At 42.1% G+C, this 20,163-nt stretch overlaps 1 protein-coding gene across 1 annotated transcript in view; it reads left to right on the top strand.

The window, feature by feature from the left end:
* The window catches only part of LYST (lysosomal trafficking regulator), a 574,932-nt gene that overhangs the window by 487,888 nt on the left and 66,881 nt on the right, over positions 1-20,163 (top strand). The window contains exons 44-47 of the mRNA XM_083176391.1: positions 1,712-1,942; positions 12,356-12,545; positions 14,812-14,948; positions 16,682-16,780. Of these exons, the coding sequence (XP_083032517.1) occupies positions 1,712-1,942; positions 12,356-12,545; positions 14,812-14,948; positions 16,682-16,780 (657 nt within the window). The remainder of the gene's footprint in view (positions 1-1,711; positions 1,943-12,355; positions 12,546-14,811; positions 14,949-16,681; positions 16,781-20,163) is intronic.

Raw genomic sequence — 20,163 nt, 5'->3', positions numbered from 1 at the left:
TAGAGATTGTTGGAAATACCTCCAAGTGAGACACTTCTTACAATCGAACTTGAGACTTCCATTGGCCTCTTGTGAGCTGACACCATTTGAGAGACTATGTGTAGCCACACGCGACCCTACCCATACGATTTCAGTACTGTACAAAATCCTTCAAAACTCAAAATCTGATATAACCTCGACTTTTAATAGGGCCTGGGAAAGGGACTTAGGTTTGAATATCTCTGAAAAAGAATGGGAATCCATCTTTATGAAAGCACATAGCAGCTCTATATGTATCCAAACCAGGGAAACGCAGTACAAATTAATTATGAGATGGTACAGATACCCTTCTATTTTACATATTATGAACCCCACTATCTCAGCAAACTGCTGGAGATGCAAAAGAGCTACCGGAACTCTACTACATATTTGGTGAGAATGCCCACTCATTACACCTTTCTGTCATCAAGATCTCGTAGGACATAATCCATACCCCCCTCCCCTCTACCCCTGCCTTTTGGTTACTAGGCCTCTCCACCACCCCAATCTCGTTATACAAATCTTCATTATGTAGACACTTAAGTAATGCCGCAAGAGCCATAATTCCAGCCTTATGGAAATCCATAGCCCCTCCCACACGGAAATCCTGGTTCACCAAAATTGATTACTACTGTATATGAACATGGAGGATATAATGCTATCCTCTGTTGATAAACAATCAGATTGTATGACTACATGTCAGGACAAGGACAGTCAACAATATAAAAACTTTATTCTTAAATAGAATAACTATACACATTACCAGATTACCCTAGCATTAAAACACTTTTTTTGTCCACCTTCCTTGGGAAAGGTAATACCCCTCCCTACATCTCTCCTCTCCCTCCCCTCCCCCTCCCTTTCTGTTTCACTTCACTTGTCTCTCGATACCCCCCCCCCCCGCCCACCCACCCACCTTTATGTGTTTGTTATATTAAATTATTTATAGCACAATACACTTGGCTCCTTTATATTTTTGTTATGTAAACAGTTTATATATCTTTGAGACTTCTATTTGCAGTGCCCATTTGGTTATTTAGTATTTCAAAGATGTCCTTCTCGCTGTGTCGAGATATATGGATTACCTGTATATTATGCCTAAATTTGTTATTTCTGTATTCTTTTGTAATTTCAATAAAAAAAAATATACAAAAAAATAAAACGCCACACCCACCCATCCCGCACCCGCAGTATTTCCACACCCGCCCCTCCTGCAAAACCCATATTGCACGCAATACAGGCATTCACAGGTCAAGGGGGTGGAGCCCCTTACAACAGTGTGAATCACCTAGTATGTATATATATACAGTATATATATATGTATATGTGTGTGTGTGTGTTTATATATATATATATATATATATATATATATACAGTGGTCGAAGTGGAAATTTTGAAGTGGGGGTATGGAAAAGTAAAGAGTGAATATAGTGCGCACCTTCGGACACCCCCCTGTCCATCAACGTCCCCTGCCAGACTGCCCTGTTGTACAGGGGTATTACAAAAGCACAATATGTGCTGCTGAGTGATCAGAGAGCATCCTGAGGGGGGAAAAAAAACTTTTTTTTTTATCTTCAGATTAAAGTGGGGGTATGCCATACCCCCGTATACCGCCCCACTTCGACCACTGTATATATATATATATATATTAAACTTTTTTATAGCATTGTCTTGTTTTTGCTTTTCTTTCTAGACATACTTTGGAATGGATGTGTCAGCAGTAGAAGATCCTGTACAGAGACGGGCATTGGAGACTATGATTAAAACATATGGACAGACCCCACGACAGCTGTTCCACAGTGCTCATGTGTGTCGCCCAGGAACAAAACTTTTAATGGAAGGCGAACTCCCTGCTGCTATGGGTTTGCTGGTACAGCTTGCATTCAGAGAAAACCGGGAGAGCATGAAAGAAATGACATACCCCGTATGTAAAAAAAACAAATGTTTTTAGAATTTTCATGACTATTCATTGAAAATGAATCCTGAAACTGTTAATCATTACTTGTCTTTGACTGACACATTTACAATTTTACTGTGACTTGATAGAGAATGGAAAAAATATAACCACTATTAACATTGCAATGTAGTGCCTGTTAAGACTGTAAAATTAACACTTTGCTGCCCATCACATGGTGTAATTTACACCTATATACAGTATACTGTGCCTTTATACCAAAATTACATTTACAACCTGTGTTGAAGGACCAAATAACCCCATTATTAATGTAACCAGCTAACATTGCTTCATATTGGTTAGTGAGTAAGTGAGTAATTGCATGGCAGTTTTTTCTGTCCATCTTTTTTTCTGCTAGTCTTTTTTGGGTGTATAAGAAGGTGCAGGAATATTTCTCATTACTCATTCCAGAAATATTTCTCATTTGGGGTTTTATAGAACGAAAGTGGTAGTTTCGCACTGAACTTTTATTTTACTTTCTTTTATTCTCTTTGAGGTGCTCTAACCTTGTGATATTCCATTTGTTTCTGGGAGGTGATGCTACCATTCTCATAATCGGTATCCAGGCATTAGATCTACAGTGTATGGGCAGACAATCAAAAGGTTGACAACTATTGGTATACATGTACAAAAAATAAATAAAATAGGAAAAAGCACCCACTGTTGGGGAACAATGCTTACGTTCCACAAGAGTAATACAGTCACTCAGTGGCGGATTCAGGGGGGGGGGGGGGGCACCTGGGCACGTGCCCCCCCTGTCATTAATTTTGTAGATGAGCACCAGAGCTTTCCAATGAGCCCAGCCCCATGTCTCTAGCCCCCCGGGAACCGGAGATATCGCCTGGCAAAGCTGTAACATTTTTTCCCCATAGGATAATATGGGACCCGTCAATTCCGACCCCGGCCCGGTTCCGACAGCTGCCAGTTCCCTCCCTGGCATCACAGGAGCTTGTGATTGATGTTATTCAATTCCAAATCGCTGGGCCTTCATTATGATACCAGGATGGTCCATATCGGTCAATCGGTTCCAGAGATATAGCATGTAAATCGTTTTTTTTTTTTTTTTAAATGTAATTTCATGGCTGTTCATGTTCTTTGAGGGCAGATTACTCTGGAACCAAACGTTCCAGTTTTACTGGACCAAAATTATTCAAAGCCCACTCAAAAGGTCTTCAATATGATACTCATGAAAATGGGTCAGTTGCTTCCGAAGATATAGCCAGTTAAATGAGATAACTGGTTTAAGGGGGGGAGGGGTGGTTTTCTCTCCCCCTCACACCAGAAAATGCAGGGACTAGGCTGGTGTAAAAGGGGCCAACCTGGGAATGCATTTTCTGGTGTGAAATGGGTATTATTTCAAATAGCTGGGACCTGCAGTGCTCGGAATACAGCCAGGCTCTGCCACTGTCAGTGGCTATCACTTCTGCCTGGTGGCGGCTGTCCCCCATTTACCACAAGCATGTATTCCCCGTTGGCAATGAGCATGTAATCCCACATGGCAACGAGCATGGAACCTCTGGCAATGAGCATGGAACCCTTGGCAATGAGCATGTAGATAAGTAGCACTTACTGTATGTAGCATAATTTTTAATAGGCATTATGGTGTTTGGCATAATACATAATGGACATCATGCCGTGTAACTTAACGTGCAATGGACATTATGGTGTAAATGTTTAATGCGCGCCTTTGGTGGACAATGAATTTTGTCTTAATCTGTGTGGCATTATGTGAATTCTGGCTCAATCCGTGTGGCATTATGTGAATTTTGTCTCAATCCGTGTGGCATTATGTGAATTTTGGCTCAATCTGTGTGGCATTATGTGAATTTTGGCTCAATCTGTGTGGCATTATGTGAATTTTGGCTCAATCCATATGGCATCTTATGAATTTGGCTCAATCCGTGTGGCATTATGTGAATTTTGGCTCAATCCATGTGGCATTATGTGAATTTTGGCTCAATCCATGTGGCATTTTATGAATTTGGCTCAATCCGTGTGGCATTATGTGAATTTTGGCTCAATCCATATGGCAGGTTATGAATTTGGCTAAATCCGTGAGGCATTATGTGAATTTTTGCTCAATTCATTTGGCATTATGTGAATTTTGACACAATCCATGTGGCATTATGTGAATTTTGACACAATCCATTTGGCATTATGTGAATTTTGGCTCAATCCATTTGGCATTATGTGAATTTTGACACAATCCATGTGGCATTATGTGAATTTTGACACAATCCATTTGGCATTATGTGAATTTTGGCTCAATCCATTTGGCATTATGTGAATTTTGGCTCAATCCGTGTGGCATTATGTGAATTTTGACACAATCCATGTGGCATTATGTGAATTTTGACAAAATCCATGTGGCATTATGTGAATTTTGGCTCAATCCATTTGGCATTATGTGAATTTTGGCGCAATCCGTGTGGCATTATGTGAATTTTGGCGCAATCCGTGTGGCATTATGTGAATTTTGACACAATCCATGTGGCATTATGTGAATTTTGACACAATCCATGTGGCATTATGTGAATTTTGGCTCAATCCATTTGGCATTATGTGAATTTTGGCTCAATCCGTGTGTTATTATGTAAATTTTGGCTCAATCCGTGTGGCATTATGTGAATTTTGACACAATCCCTGTGGCATTATGTGAATTTTGGCTCATTCCATTTGGCATCATGTGTAAGGGGCAAGTATAATGGGGTCTAGTATTTTGTTGCATAATGTGTAGAAGTTGTATATGGTGTTGTACACTACACTCAAGGACATGCCCCCTGTTGAGTGGCCACACCTCCTTTTCCAGAGCGCACCTTCGGCGCGCGCACAACTACATCCTTCACTTTTGTTGCCATGGTGGGCCTGCGTACTTTAAATGCCAGGACCTATTTTTAATCCCATTCCCACCCTCTCTCTGCCGCTCTCTTAGCATGTACACTGGCACCACTAACACCGCCCCTCCCCCACCTAAACCCTCTTTTATCATGGTGCCCCCCCTGTCATTTTATGCTGGATCCGCCCCTGCAGTCACTGATTCCCTCGTCCACTTTCCTCCAATATGGATATATATATATATAAAAAACACAATATAACAAAAAAACAATGTGTAGTCCTGTTTGTATGAAAGTTCAGAATTTAGGGGTTTCCAGGGCCAAACACCGTTTCTCGTGTTCCCTTGGGTTTATGAAGTTTTTAGAGGCTCACCACGTGTCATCAAACATCAGAGGATGGATGTACATGTATGCTTACATATAATGAGAGGTTCCAAAACATATCAAGGTATCTTTTAAGTAATTGCTCTTACTTGTATGCTGACACTCGTATGCATGGGGATCCTCACGTCAAGGTATCTTTAAAAATGGACGTACTGTACTCCCAGGTGTTTTCTGCAGCCCAGGCACTCCTGCTCCTCCCGCAGCCTCTCCTGTGGACTCCCAGCTGTCAGCCTCTGCACCAGCTGCTCTCCGCACTAGCTCCCTGTCTCTCGCCGTCCTGGATGTCTCCAAGGTGCAGCTCCCACCATGCAGGGGTCAGGGCAAGAGGGGAGGATCCGTTGCTACTGCCACTCCCACTGGGTGTATCTATTACAGCTGGCAGCACTCCTGCTCCTCCCCCAGCCTCTCCTCCGAGCTCTCAGCTGGCCTGGTCAGCCAGTCTCCACACAGCTGCTTTCTGTGCTGGTCCCCGTCTCTCCCCCTCCTCTGTGTCCGAAGCGTGCAGCTCCTAGGTGAGGGGAAGAGGTCAGAGGGGCGGGCTTCACTGCTGCTTGTAGTGTCCCTGCTTGCTGATTATGCTAGCAGATACACCCAGTGGGAGTGGCAGTAGCAACGGATCCTCCCCTCTTGCCCTGACCCCTGCATGGTGGGAGCTGCATCTTGGATACATCCTGGACGGTGAGAGACAGGGAGCTAGTGCAGAAAACAGCTGGTGCAGAGGCCTACAGCTGGGAGCTAGGGTTGCCACCTCATCCCTTTAATCCTGGAGACATATTAATTAAACAGGTTCTGTGGCTGATTAAAAAAAAACACTTGGAATGAAGTCTGATGGCTGTTTAAAAAAAAAAACACGGTACTTGTTTCCTAGTACGGCGCCCGTCGGGTTGATCGCATGCCTTAAGTTTAAGGTACTTAAGGAATGCGATTAACCCGATGCACCCGATTTTATGTCAATCACCAGTGCATTTGCCGGTGAAAGACAAAATTGCGTTGATCGAGTCCTTCGCGGGCCATTATAATGGCCCGCGACACGATCAATGCGATTTTCCCATAGAGAATAATGTTATATGAGAAAATCATGTTGATCGGGTCCTTCGCGGGCCATTTTAATGGGGTGCGACGAGATTGACGCAATCAACCCGATTTTCCTATAGAGAATAATGTTAAATTTATTTTTAAAGTTAAAACCCGATCAACCCGATTTTACATAGGGAACAATGGGAAATGGGCCAATATGGCCAATTTCTCATTGTATAGGGTTAGAAAGTATGGTTAATGTCCCCCCATTGTTAACACCACACCACTATTGACCCCAACCCGAAACGTGGCAAGCGCAGCGATACCGCGAGGGGCGGCGGTACGCGTCCTCCGACCTTTTCATACCCAGGGCCAGATGCACTAAGCTTCAAAAGTGATAAAATGGAGAGCGATAAACAACCAACCAATCAGCTCCTGCCTGACATTTTTAAACACAGTCTGTGACATGGCAGGTAGAATCTGATTGGCTGGCTGTTTATCACTCTCTCCATTTTATCACTTTTGAAGCTTAGTGCATCTGAACCTATGGGAGGAGACTTGGAAAACGTTAATTGTTGGTAGCTCTCGAGGACTGGAGTTGGCTACCCCTGACCTAAACACTTTAGATCTAAAAGACCATAACCCTCATATGACTTTTATCGAAAAGAAGAAAAAAAAGTAGAAAAAGGGATTAGATCTATAGGTCTATTTGGGGTTCACTGCTGTTCCTTGGAGTTTAGAAGGACCCATATCAGCAAAACTCCACTCTATACCCCATTTGCAGGAGATATTTCATTTTTAATTTGTGCCTATTGAATAAGGTATGTTTTTCTTCACTGGAAATTTTCCTTTCTCTGCTTATTTATAGAGTGTAAATGTGTTCAGTAAAACATTCAGAATAAGCAGGCCCTGGTGTTAATAGCTGCTGTTCTGCTATACGCACAATATAGAGCAATCCAGCACTGCACAACAAATGCCATGTACTATATACTCGCTCTGGTGCCCACATGTCAAAGTGGCTCAAACATATATAGTATGCTAGACGGCACTCACGGGTCTTCCGTATGAAAAAAGCACATGTACTGTATATGTCAGGGAGGTGTCTAGCAGGGATCAGTGGAGGGGGAGTCTCCACTCTAACCCCCTCCCCCACTGTAGCAAAAGAGGTGTTTATACATCTTGTCTCAAGTGCTGCCATTTGGAAGTAAGCAGACAGCACTATATTCCAAAAATATACTGGTAGGTTAATTGGCTCCCAACAAAATTAGCTATTGAAAGAATGTGTGCGCGCGTCCATGTGGTAGGAAATATAGATTGTAAGCTCCACTGTGGCAGGGACTGATGTGAATGTTCAAATGTTCTCTGTAAAGCGCTGCAGAATATGTGTGTTACTGTTAATGAATAACTGTTAATTAATAAATATATATATATATATATATACAGTATATACATAGATGATGCACTTACCCAACCTATAGCATAGGACAGTAAAACGACCAGCACTCGATTTGATGAAAGAAAAGTCATAGGGTCAGCCCTATGTACTTTATTGTAATGTCTACAGTTTGAAATACAAAGACTTTTCTTTCATCAAATCGAGTGCCGGTCGTTTTCCTGTCCTATGCTATAGGTTGGGTAAGTGCATCTCTTAATAACATTTATGGACTCTGCACCATCCATTTCTTTTACTACTCCATTTGAGTGCCGGTTTTGAGACCCTTGTTATATATATATATATATATATATATATATATATATATATATATATATATATATATATATATATATATATATATATATATATATATATAGACGGGGGTGGCTGGCACTCCTGAATATGAACCCCAATTGGGGTTGAGGTGCCCAGGTGCACGGCGAAGTCAGGCGAACTGACAATACAGGTAAGGTAGGAGGGTCTCCCGGCACTCGTAGGACTTGCAATAATGGAACAGCCAAAACGAAAGCAGTCAGATCAACGTTTCGGTTTAATACCGTTTTCAAGATCACACAGAGTAAGGAACATACATTGAAATAAATACCTGCTGCCGGTCATCACGCCGCCGCCGCTGCCCACCGGGTTCGTTTCTGGCGTCGGACGGGACCGCCCCTGATCCGGCGCCACCTGCGACGTCACGCTCCCGCGACGAGCACGCTCCCGTGCCTCCCGGCAGTGTACGTACAGACTGACGTGCGTAACCAAGCAACCACCTGCACACAAAAACAAAGTGAAAGAGAAGTATGTAAATAGACATTCCCATAATCAAAAACAAACAATAATAACGACATGGTAAGGCAAGGGTGATGCATTGTAAAAAAACAGTATAAATCGATGCAAGGTCCAGCAATTTGGCTAGAACTGTGAGAGTAAGTAAAAAGGGAATAACGGAGTGTGCAGACTATATGGATGCCATCTGAGCCTCCCTGTTAGCGGGAAGTATTTGCTCGAAAGGGAGAAAAACCTTGCAAAAAATGTAATAAGCAGGTAAACTATCCAGATATAACGGCTCATTTGGAAATAAGGGCATCTAAGCAGACAATAGGAGTGAATCAGCATGTTACAAAAAACACTGGCTAAGCTACAGAAAACATCCCAAATACAGATTCTCGTTTAGGCCTCCGGGGAAGACTGTTTTCAGTTGGTGGATCCATCTGGATTCACATTGGAGTAACCGTTTGTCCCGGTCACCCCCCCTCAGATTCACTCCTATTGTCTGCTTAGATGCCCTTATTTCCAAATGAGCCGTTATATCTGGATAGTTTACCTGCTTATTACATTTTTTGCAAGGTTTTTCTCCCTTTCGAGCAAATACTTCCCGCTAACAGGGAGGCTCAGATGGCATCCATATAGTCTGCACACTCCGTTATTCCCTTTTTACTTACTCTCACAGTTCTAGCCAAATTGCTGGACCTTGCATCGATTTATACTGTTTTTTTACAATGCATCACCCTTGCCTTACCATGTCGTTATTATTGTTTGTTTTTGATTATGGGAATGTCTATTTACATACTTCTCTTTCACTTTGTTTTTGTGTGCAGGTGGTTGCTTGGTTACGCACGTCAGTCTGTACGTACACTGCCGGGAGGCACGGGAGCGTGCTCGTCGCGGGAGCGTGACGTCGCAGGTGGCGCCGGATCAGGGGCGGTCCCGTCCGACACCAGAAACGAACCCGGTGGGCAGCGGCGGCGGCGTGATGACCGGCAGCAGGTATTTATTTCAATGTATGTTCCTTACTCTGTGTGATCTTGAAAACGGTATTAAACCGAAACGTTGATCTGACTGCTTTCGTTTTGGCTGTTCCATTATTGCAAGTCCTACGAGTGCCGGGAGACCCTCCTACCTTACCTATATATATATATATATATATACATACAGATGGAGCCGCTCTCATCTGAGCTGCTCCTGTCACGCCAATCGCCAGCCCGCACCGGCAAATGGGGCGCGCACATGTCGGAGACCACAGATACCAGCAGCAGGCGAAAACAATGATAGTGGCTCCATCTGTATATTTGTGTGTGTGTATGTGTATATATAGATAGGACCAAAACATTGGTATGACTTTTTATTCTCTATCATTAAAATGTTGAAGTTTTAAACTTGTCTGCAAGACTGTGTACATCTGCAGCAATATTTCCTAGCAAATACAATTCCAATGAGTGGAAAACATGTGTCGATCTTGCTGCTGTTGACCAGGTTCCTGTTGATATTTCCAGTCGATCCAGCGTCACTGTCTTTGTAAACCTGGTCAACCAAGTATAGTCTATAGACTATACCAGTGATTTTCAACCTTTTTACCTTGTGGCACACTAAATAAGACTTTAAAATTGCCAAGGCACACCCTGAGATCTCCACAGGGCAAAACACATTGGCCACCACAGGAGAAAAACAAACCTATTGGCCCCCACATTAAAAACAATCACACTGGTCCCCACAGGTAACAAAAATAAAATACATTGGCCCTTTACATGAAAATAAGAGACCAGTAAATAACATTTAAACTGGTGGTGGCTGTAAATGGGTTTGGGCATCTCTAGATGTGGGGGCACACTTGAGAACAGCTCAAGGCACACTAGTGTGCCACGGCACACTGGTTGAAAAACACTGGACTATACGTTGTCAACTATGATATTGTTGACCTCCGCCCTGTCGATCCACTAATCCATAACTGAGCTATTTAGACATGCTTGGGACAAAATCAAAGGTTCAAATAAGCTTACCCAATTGTTGTTGTTTTTTTAAAGCACAGACTAGAAGAGCCAAAGTACTGCTTTCAAATTCTATGCTTCTGTGTATGTTTCTATCATGTGTCCTTATACATCTTTGACACAGTTATTCTTCTAGCACTGGGCATCAATAAATTACGCGCGATGAGACTGCTGATTGGTATGACACTTGTTTATTTTAGTGCAACAGAGTTTGAATCTGTACACAAATGCTGCAGTGTTGCAGTTGCAGCTTCTTTCCGATACGTGTTCTGATCAGGATACAGACTACACAATATAAAAGTGTCATATATGCCCAATATTCTTCAGCCTCAACTTTTTAATTTATTGCATACTTACATGGATTCAGTTTTAATGACCATACACAATGGACGACATTGGCCGCAATATCACTCAGAAAGGGACTTCTGAACAATTCTAGTGTTCTAGTGTGAATGCTTGTTAATGAGGCACGCCCTGCGCATTGTTGACAAGCATTGTTATCTTCCAGACCTGCATCTCAATCTGGACAATATCGCTCATGTTGCTTGTGCAGTGTTCAGTGTGTGGCAGTGACAAGCGGCATCAGAATCAGAGACATATAGTTTGGTTGAGCTGCACATGAGCGATATTGTCTGTGAGCTGCTGCCCGAACCCTCCCAGACTCCTCTCTCTTCACCTGCCTGCTCCTATGCCCTGGGATGTCAGGCAGGGGACCAGCGCATGAAGATCCCTACCCCTGTAATGCAATTAATGGCGGTAGGGGCGGAGCTTCTTGTGATGGAGATTTACCGACCAGAGGGGGCAGAGCTACACAATCAGGAGTGGGCAGGGCTATACGGGAAAAGTGGGCAGAGCTACACTGGACAAAGGGCTGATGTAATGAAGGAGAGGATGAGCTGCCAGAATGAGGTAATTCTGGGTGTCTTTTGACTGGTATGGGTGTTAAGTGTATGAAGCGCTACTACTGTCAGCAACTGAAGTGGAGACTCGCAAGGGCGCTGGGGAGCAAGAGAGCCAGCTACAGGAGAGCTGTGCGCCGGTGCACAGGAGGCCGCCGATGCTTGTATAAAGAGACCCACCTCCTCTAGCCTCTCCTCTTCTCCCATCACCTTATCCCTTTTTGCACCATCAATCACCCTTGCTTGCCCCCATCACCCTCTCACTTCCCCCCTCTTATCTGCTGTCACCTATCCCCCCCCCCCTCTTGTCCATTGTCACCTCCCCTCTCGCCCGCCATCACCCCTCTTGCCCACCATCATCTCCCCCACCCTCTTTCCCGGCATCACCTCACCCCCTCTCACCTGTTGTCACGCACACCCCGTCACCACACCCCCCCTGTCACCACACCCGCTTTCACCCCATCACCACACCTACTCTCGTCCACCATCACTTCACACCCTCGATTTTAGCCAATATCTTTTGTCTTCCGTATCTTTCAGAAAATCTTTCAGTGTGTATGCACAATATCTTTCATGATTAGCTCAAGGGAAATTGTTAACTAATATATTTCATCTTTTCATATCTTCTAGTCCAGTGATGGCTAACCTTGACACTCCAGCTGTTGTTGAACTACACATCCCAGCATGCCCTGCTACAGTTTTACTATTTGGCCATGCTAAAACTGATGCAGGGCATGCTGGGATGTGGAGTGTCAAAGGTTAACCATCACTGTTCTAGTCTGTAGGGCCCTTTAGTATCTATATTGCTAGTCATTTATCTATTATAAAGCATACTCTCTCATAACTGGTACAAGCTATGCATTTAACTAGTTTATTAAATGTGTTGGTTTAAAAGTGCTTTAAAATATGTGACTTATTTATAAATGTAAATTTTAACAAGAACATTTTTATTTCTTAAACCCACACATAATAATTTTTTTATGTTGCAAGCAACAGTTGCTGTGTAGAAAACATCATTTAATAAAGCCTAATAAATGCTGTTATAGAGTCCACTGCCTTGGATACGAGGACTGAAATGGGGTGAATATGTTGGTTCTCCAAGTGCTCCAGATCCCAGTGTCTGCTTCAGTCAGCCTCATGGAGAAAGATTTGGTTCTTTGCAGGCATTGCCTACCAGGGCCATTTGCGGCTTATCAAGGAAATTCTGCTTGATGATCAGTTATAGCAAGGAGCAAGGTATTGTATGTTTTTTTTTTGTGTGTGTGTATTTTTGGTGTAAAAAATGTTACTCTCTTCAGTTATTTGATAATTGTCTATTATTTGATAATGAGAACTGCCATTTTAGTTCAATGTATATTATATAAATATCACCAGTCTGGTGGAACAGGGAGAGCTGCATTTTATTTCACTCCTTGTTTTAGTCATTTCTGATTGGGTTGTGCGCTCACTTGCTGTAAATAATTTGGGCTTGCAAGGACTGTGTGCTGAGCGATAGTGCTGAGCAGGGTTTTGCCTATTGTTTTCATACTGCATCTAGTATGAAAGACAGTGCAGGTACTGTCTTTCCCTGCCGACGATCGCTGTAGGGCATACACACGAGCAATCAGTGCTCCATTTCTAAGCAATCTAGTCAGATCGCTTAGAAATGGGTCTGAAATCGCCCGATGTGTATGTCCATTTAAAAGTAGCTCAAACTTTGTTTCCAGGACTAATAACAATAAAGTTATTGAGGTGTCCATACACGGTACAATTACCATGTGCAATGAGATGTGCGCTCCTGTGCACATCCCAATGCACACAGTGGCGTAACTATAAATGTTGCTCCCCCCTGCTAAAAGTCTCTGGCGCCCCCCCCCCCCCCCCCCTTCCTCCACATAGCTTAAATATATATATATATATACTATGTGCCAAGAAGTTATCAAGCAGATATTTTCAAATGCCTGTATTAAAACAGTCACATGGTGCCCCCCCCCACACACACACACACAAGGAAAAAAACACTGCAGCAACTATACAGTAATGCTCTGGCAAAAGGGAGAATATACAAACTCCACACAAAGTAAACTGAGTGTAGACCATGTTAGGGGGAGCAGTACAGTAAGCAAAGTAAGGCAATAAAGGGGGACAAAGAAAGCTGTGGACAGCAAAGGGAGAAGCCAGGGGCAGACACAGCATTCAGCTAGCTGGTAACAACATTAATACATTAAATATATTTATTATTTATAAGAGAGCCGGGGTAATGTGTTGGGGCCTGCAGCAGTTACTGTATCGATGGAAAGGGGGACATAGTGGCAGTGGCAAAATGGGGAGCGGGAAAAGCAGCGGCTGTTGCAGCAAAACAAAATGCTCCTGGCAGCAAGTGACAGGAAGAGCCGTTACAGCATCAACTCATACCTCCCTGCAGCTCCAACAACCGGCAGCAGCTCTCACTCCTCCATTCGGCAGCTCCTTCTCCTCTCCGCAGCTCTGGCATCCAGCAGCAGTTATGTCCCTGGCACCCAGCATCTTCATCCTCCCTCCTCCTCCCGGTCCTGGCAGCAGAGTACCAGCAGCTCCGTGCTGGACAGCGCAACTCCTCCTTTTGGCAGCAGCAGGCTTCATAATATATCCACCCCTGGAAAGGGACACCGTGCAGGTGGCGGCGGCGTGGTCCGGGGTAGCAGTTGTCTGTGACGGCTGGCTTGGCTTCAGCTTTCAGTGCCGCGGTCTTCCGGTGATCGGGCTTCCGGTGATCGGGCTTCCACACTGCTGAATGTTGATGCTGTAAGAGGGCAGCAGCTTCGAGGAGGGGGTGGCGGCCTCCCGCTCCTCGCCATGCAGTAGAGGGGAAATGTCGACACGATGCTGCCAACATGACATCAAGCCTGCACTGCCTGATGCCAGGGGGAGGCAGGACGGAACTGTACCAGCTGGACCACATGTTGGTAGCACACTCACCTCCCCGGCTGTCTCTCTCACTGCTGCACTTAGCAGCTCAGGTATTTTTTAGCGCTCCCTGCAGACCCCGCTGCTGCAGTATAGTTATGCCACTGAATGCACAGCTCAAAAAGTATGTGTTGTACTAGATTGCATTGCATTGCATCTCATTGCATTGCAAAATGGATGTGATGCGATCTTCTTCAAATTGCATACAATAATTGCACTGTGCATGGGCACCTTTACTCATAAAAATAAATAAACTTGGGCAAAGAAAGTATGTTGAAGACATGCTTCATATTTGAAAAAGAAAAATAGCATTCATTTAGATGCTGATTTATCAACAAGTTTTACCTTATGCAACAAACTTGTTGGGTATGATAAATGGTGCTCCAACCAATCAGCTACTGTTATTGGCTGGGCGTCATGTATCAAATGCAACAAGTTTTAAAGCTTGTTGCATATAAAAAAAAAACTCGTAATTTGTTTACTATTTTTAGTAAAACTCAAGTAATTTGTTTATCATTTTTAAAGTAGTACAAAAGCTTCAGAAAAAGCTGACAAATGGGTGTATTTACTATTCAAGGTGTTCGAAGCATGCACAGCACGGATATTCAGTGGTCCGCAATCCTAAGCTGGGGCTATCCTGATAACATCCTGAGACTCAAAAGCAAACAGAGTGAACCCCCTGTAAATTTCATCCAGTGCTCTGAATTCCATCAGGTAACATTTTTATTATACAGTAATCCCTTTTTATTGTATTACTTTCTGCTATCAACACAGTATTTTTTATGTCAGGTGTACCAGTAAATAAAAATGTAAATTTAATTGTTAAAGAAAGCAAGTGAAATACTGCAATTATTTTTAATCATTTGAGTGCCAAGGAAATTTGTCAAAATAGGTGTAAAAATTGGCAAGACAATATTTTTTATTCATCGTAATGACCTGTAATGTTTACCTTACATATAAAATATAATCTTTTTTACACATTTTTTATTTTATTTTAATAACAAATGTGAGCCACGCTTGCATTTTTAGCGTAATTTTTGAACATCTCACAGAGATGTAGGCATTCAAAGTGTTAAGAAATCGCTTGTTTAATAATGAGATGAAATTGTGGCCACAGGTATAACAAAACAGGGTACTGGGAAATGGGGAGGGGAAAAAAAGGGAAATGAAAAGATTTTTGATAAAAAAACATTTAATAAGGGTAAATGTGTTTACAGCTCTTCTAGTGAGCAAATGATGGTGGTGTCAGGGAGCGGGACGGAGCTTGACAGTGTCTGGCAATGAGTCCAGGCAGCCCTAACTATCCTGGACTCATTGCTATACACTGTCAAGCTCCATGACCCCACCATCATTTGCTCTCAGGCATTCTTACACAAAATTTGTAACCTCTGAAAAAAACAAAAGCTGCTTCTCAAGGAACACAGAATACAGATTTTCAATTATACCATTCAAAGGGTTAAATTAATATAATAAACAACAGTATTGTATACCATTGCTTCAGTGAGAGATTGGCTGTAGCTTGGTTGAGTAGAAGAGAAATCTTAATAAATTAATTTCAACTTGTTTTATGGCCATTTTAATGTACAGTATACTTATGACTAATATGTGAGCACTTTATAAATCAAATAATTATAATACTATACACAAAGAGGTTATCCCTGGCATTCTGTTCACAAGTTGGCTGGATTCAGTACTAAATCCCGGTGGTCGGAATCCCGCTGGTCGAAATACCGACGCCGGAATCCCGACCGCCGGAATCCCGACCGCCGAAATCTGAAATCCGAAAGAGGGCCCATGGATCGTCCCCCCTTGAGGGCTTGCTGCGCTAGCCACGCAGCGGGCCCGGTGCCTCGCTACGCTCGGCACAATATTTTATTCTCCCTCTATGGGTGTCGTGGACACCCATAGAGGGAGAAATTGTCAGGATTTCTGCGGTCGGGATTCCGGCGTCGGGATTTCGATCGCCGGGATTTTGATACCATCCGAGTTGGCCATACCTGTTTTATATCATTACTAAATACTTCTGTGAGTTCAAACATCTTTAATTTTTCTACTGTTGATTCTTTACTTTCTCTAAATCAGTTCAAAGGCTGTTTTCTTCTTGTAAATGTTGTATGTAATTAGGCTTTCCCTTGGAGGTGTGCAGCTGCATCATACCTTGCAGACTAGTAGTCCATTTTTAATTTTGGAATTTATATCTTTGCAATGTCAAGTAAAATATGTATCTTTGTTCTCTAATGCATAATATGTGTATGTGCTCTTGCTGTGTATTCTTGATGGGTTTTTTCCATGTACAGAACAACTTCTGTATTTTACTAAAATTGTCAGTTACATTTTTGTATTGTTAACCACTATTGCCAATTTTGGATGTTTCTAGTATTCCTTTTATTTGTGCTGTATAAGTCAAATAAATTGTTATAGCTTACAAAATTTTCTTACTGTTACAGGTAACAAGCTGTGCTTGGGTGCCAGACAGTTGCCAGCTTTACACGGGCAGCAAATGTGGAGTTATTACAGCCTATTTGAATCGTTTTACTAACACTACGGTATGTAGACACACTGCTTAATCAATGTAGGCATTTTAGCAGATATGGGGGGGGGTTTCAATCCCCGCTGCTATTTCCGACGGGGAAATAACGATGGGCACCTATTCAATGCTATTGTTCCTGACAGCATTGAAAAGGCAGATCTTCAGAACGGACCTGAAGGAGTTGGTCCCGTTTTGCCGAAAACGGCCATGGATTGTTGAGATCACGGCCGGATCTCGACAATCCATGGCCGTCTTTGCGGACACACCCCCTTTTTGAGATCAGCAGGCGGGTCATTGAATAATTGAATAAACTGTCAAGCGGAGTGAAAACTGCCCAGGGTCTGACTGTCAGGACATACTAACAGTCGGGACCTGGGATTAAAACTGCCTCCAAATGCTTACTACTGTAATGGAATTGAAGACAAATTGTGAATTATTGTTTTTTTTTTTTTTTGCTGTGCATCTAAAGATGATACGCTTACCATTTATCTTAAACCTTCTAAAATATAATGAGTATTAGAACGGAAGTTTAAGTCATAACTACACCATACTTTAGGTTCATTGTAGCTTTCTTTGTATTATTACTTTTTATTCTTCTTATTATTATTAACTTGGTTAACCCCATCAAGTCGCTAGACCATGGGGTTGTAGTGCTCCCACTTAAAAATCTAAATGTAGCTTTAAATCCTAAACACCCCCTCCCACCGTGTATGCCATTGTACTTGAAGTGTATGAATTCCTGGTTATTTACTTAATGTAACATTATATTTTATACTGAAAACTGACAGCGTTTATTCACTGTCGCTATTCTGCGATCAATAACCAAATGACCAAAATATGATTAATAATATATGTTTATGTATGTGATTAAAAACACTGTTTAAACGTTTGTATGATAAAACTATTATTACAGTTATTACATTTCAATACAGGCATCCAGAATCAACAATGTAAGTCATACATTAGCAGAACATTCAATGTACACCGCCTAAACTTTGCAGGGGCTGGCGATACTTTCGTCAGCCGCCGGCTCCCGCCACAGGGGACGCGCACGCATGAGACGCTCGCACACCCCGTGGCAACGGAGCTTCCCCAGGAGATCAGCTAACAAGGTGCAGCCGCATGGTGTTCACAAAGACTATAGGCTGGTCTCATGTAGCACAATGAAACCTTAACACACTGACCCACCATGCAAAGCTATTCTTCAGCACATAATAACAAGCTGTGATAACACTGAACTATCTAGCTGCACATGCAACCACCAAACCACTGTATATTATTACACTGATTTGTCTTAAACTCACATTCATGTTTCTGGTATAAACTAGCTCAATTGCACCACGATGTAAACAGCAAATTACCACCAGCTGATATTATCATACAATCACAGCCTTGCTACAATTCTGCAAATACAGTATATCTCTTATGGTTATCAACCATGTTAAACCTACAACATATATATCTGTATTGAACTACAATGCAATCCACAGTAATTCACCTCTAACTGGCATTATACAATCAAGGCCTTGCTATACCAATATCCATTACATTGCTAGAGTGCCATGTTTAAACAATAGTACTTTCACTTATGGATGCTAACATATTGCAATGTACACTGTTATTGATCCAGATTTATCTGCCTCTTCATCAAGATATCCTAGCTAGATCTAATGCTATAATATAAAAGCTTACTCTTTCTAACTGCTGCATGTATTGACATTGTAACTGCATTAGGATAACACAGCTACAGTCATCTCACAGATCTTGCCTATAACAAAATCCATTATCTAGGCCTCTAGACCGGAGCACATGGAACACACTCAATGCTATAGCTCACTATCCTAAATAATACACCACTGTATCTGAATCACAGTTATTACATTGTTACATAGTAGGTGAGGCTGAATAAAGACTTGCGTCCATCTAGTTCAACCTATGTTTATAGTAGCTTATCCCTTGTTGTATAGTATGTTCTGATATTTTGTACCCATGGATGTTTTTAACCAATAAAAATTTATCCAACCTTATTTTAAACGTATTTATAGTGTCTGCCGACACCGCTTCTCCAGGAAGAGAGTTCCAAAGTTTGACTGCTCTGACTAAAGATTTTTTTTCTTCTAGATGAACAAAATCTTTTTTCTTCTAATCTAAACTCGTGCCCTCGCGTCCTAGATTCCTTTCTACCAGAAAAAAGGGTGTTTGACAGTTCCTTATATTGGCCCCTCATATATTTATACATGTTGAGCATATCTTAAACGTCTTTTCTCTAGTGTAAATAGTCCCAAATTGTTTAATCTTTCCTCATAGCTTAAATTCTCCATTCCCCTAAAAGCTTTGTTGCTCTTCTTTGGATTTTTTCTAATTCTATGATGTCCTTTTTATAGTGCGGGGCCCAGAACTGCACTGCGTATTCGAGGTGCGGTCTAACCAATGATTTTTACAAAGGCATAATTACTTTTGAGTCCCTAGTTTCCATGCCCCTTTTAATACATATGAGAATTTTGTTGGCCTTTTTTGTTGCTATATTACATTGAGCACTACACCCCAGTTTGTTGTCTATTTGGACTCCTAGATCCTTTTCGAGTACTGATTTACCCAATTCATCCCCGCTTAGGTTATAACTAGCACACTGGTTATGTGTCCCAAGGTGCATGACCTTGCATTTGTTCACATTGAACCTCATCTTCCACTTTTTTGCCCACTCATCTAGATTGTCAAGATCATTTTGAAGTGTGGTGACTTCTTCTGATGATTTAATAACTCTGCTCAGTTTTGTATCGTCCGCAAAGATGGATACATTGCTGAGTAACCCCATCCCAATATCGTTAATAAAAATGTTAAACAAAATGGGCCCATGAACCGAACCCTGTGGCACTCCACTTAGTACTGGTATCATATTTGATATGTCACTGTTCACAGCCACTCTTTGTTCTCTATTACACAGCCAGTTCCCTACCCATCTACAGATATTTGTCCCTAATCCCATGTCCTCCATTTTATTTATCAACCTCCTGTGTGGTACTGTGTCGAAGACTTTAGCAAAATCTAGGAAAGTCACATCTACAGTGTTACCATTATCAAGGTTTTTGCTAACCTCTTCATAGAAACCAAGTAGATTAGTTTGGCATGAACAATTTTTCACGAACCCATGCTGGTTATTACTGAGTAAACTATGAAGGTCTAAATATTCCTGGATACCATCTCTTAAAAATCCTTCAAATAGTTTACCCACTATTGATGTTAAACTGTTAAACTAAAAGGTCTGTAATTAGCGGGATCCTCCTTTTTTCCTTTTTTGAATAATGGCACTACCTCTGCTATTCTCCAGTCTTTTGGTACCTTTCCTGATGATAGTGAATTATCAAAGATATAATGTAGAGGGGAAGCTAATTCCTCCCT

Source organism: Crinia signifera, chromosome 3 (genome assembly GCF_055691185.1).
Source record: "Crinia signifera chromosome 3, ASM5569118v1, whole genome shotgun sequence".
NCBI classification, from domain to species: Eukaryota; Metazoa; Chordata; class Amphibia; order Anura; family Myobatrachidae; genus Crinia; species Crinia signifera.
This window is presented reverse-complemented; position numbering and strand designations above follow the sequence as displayed.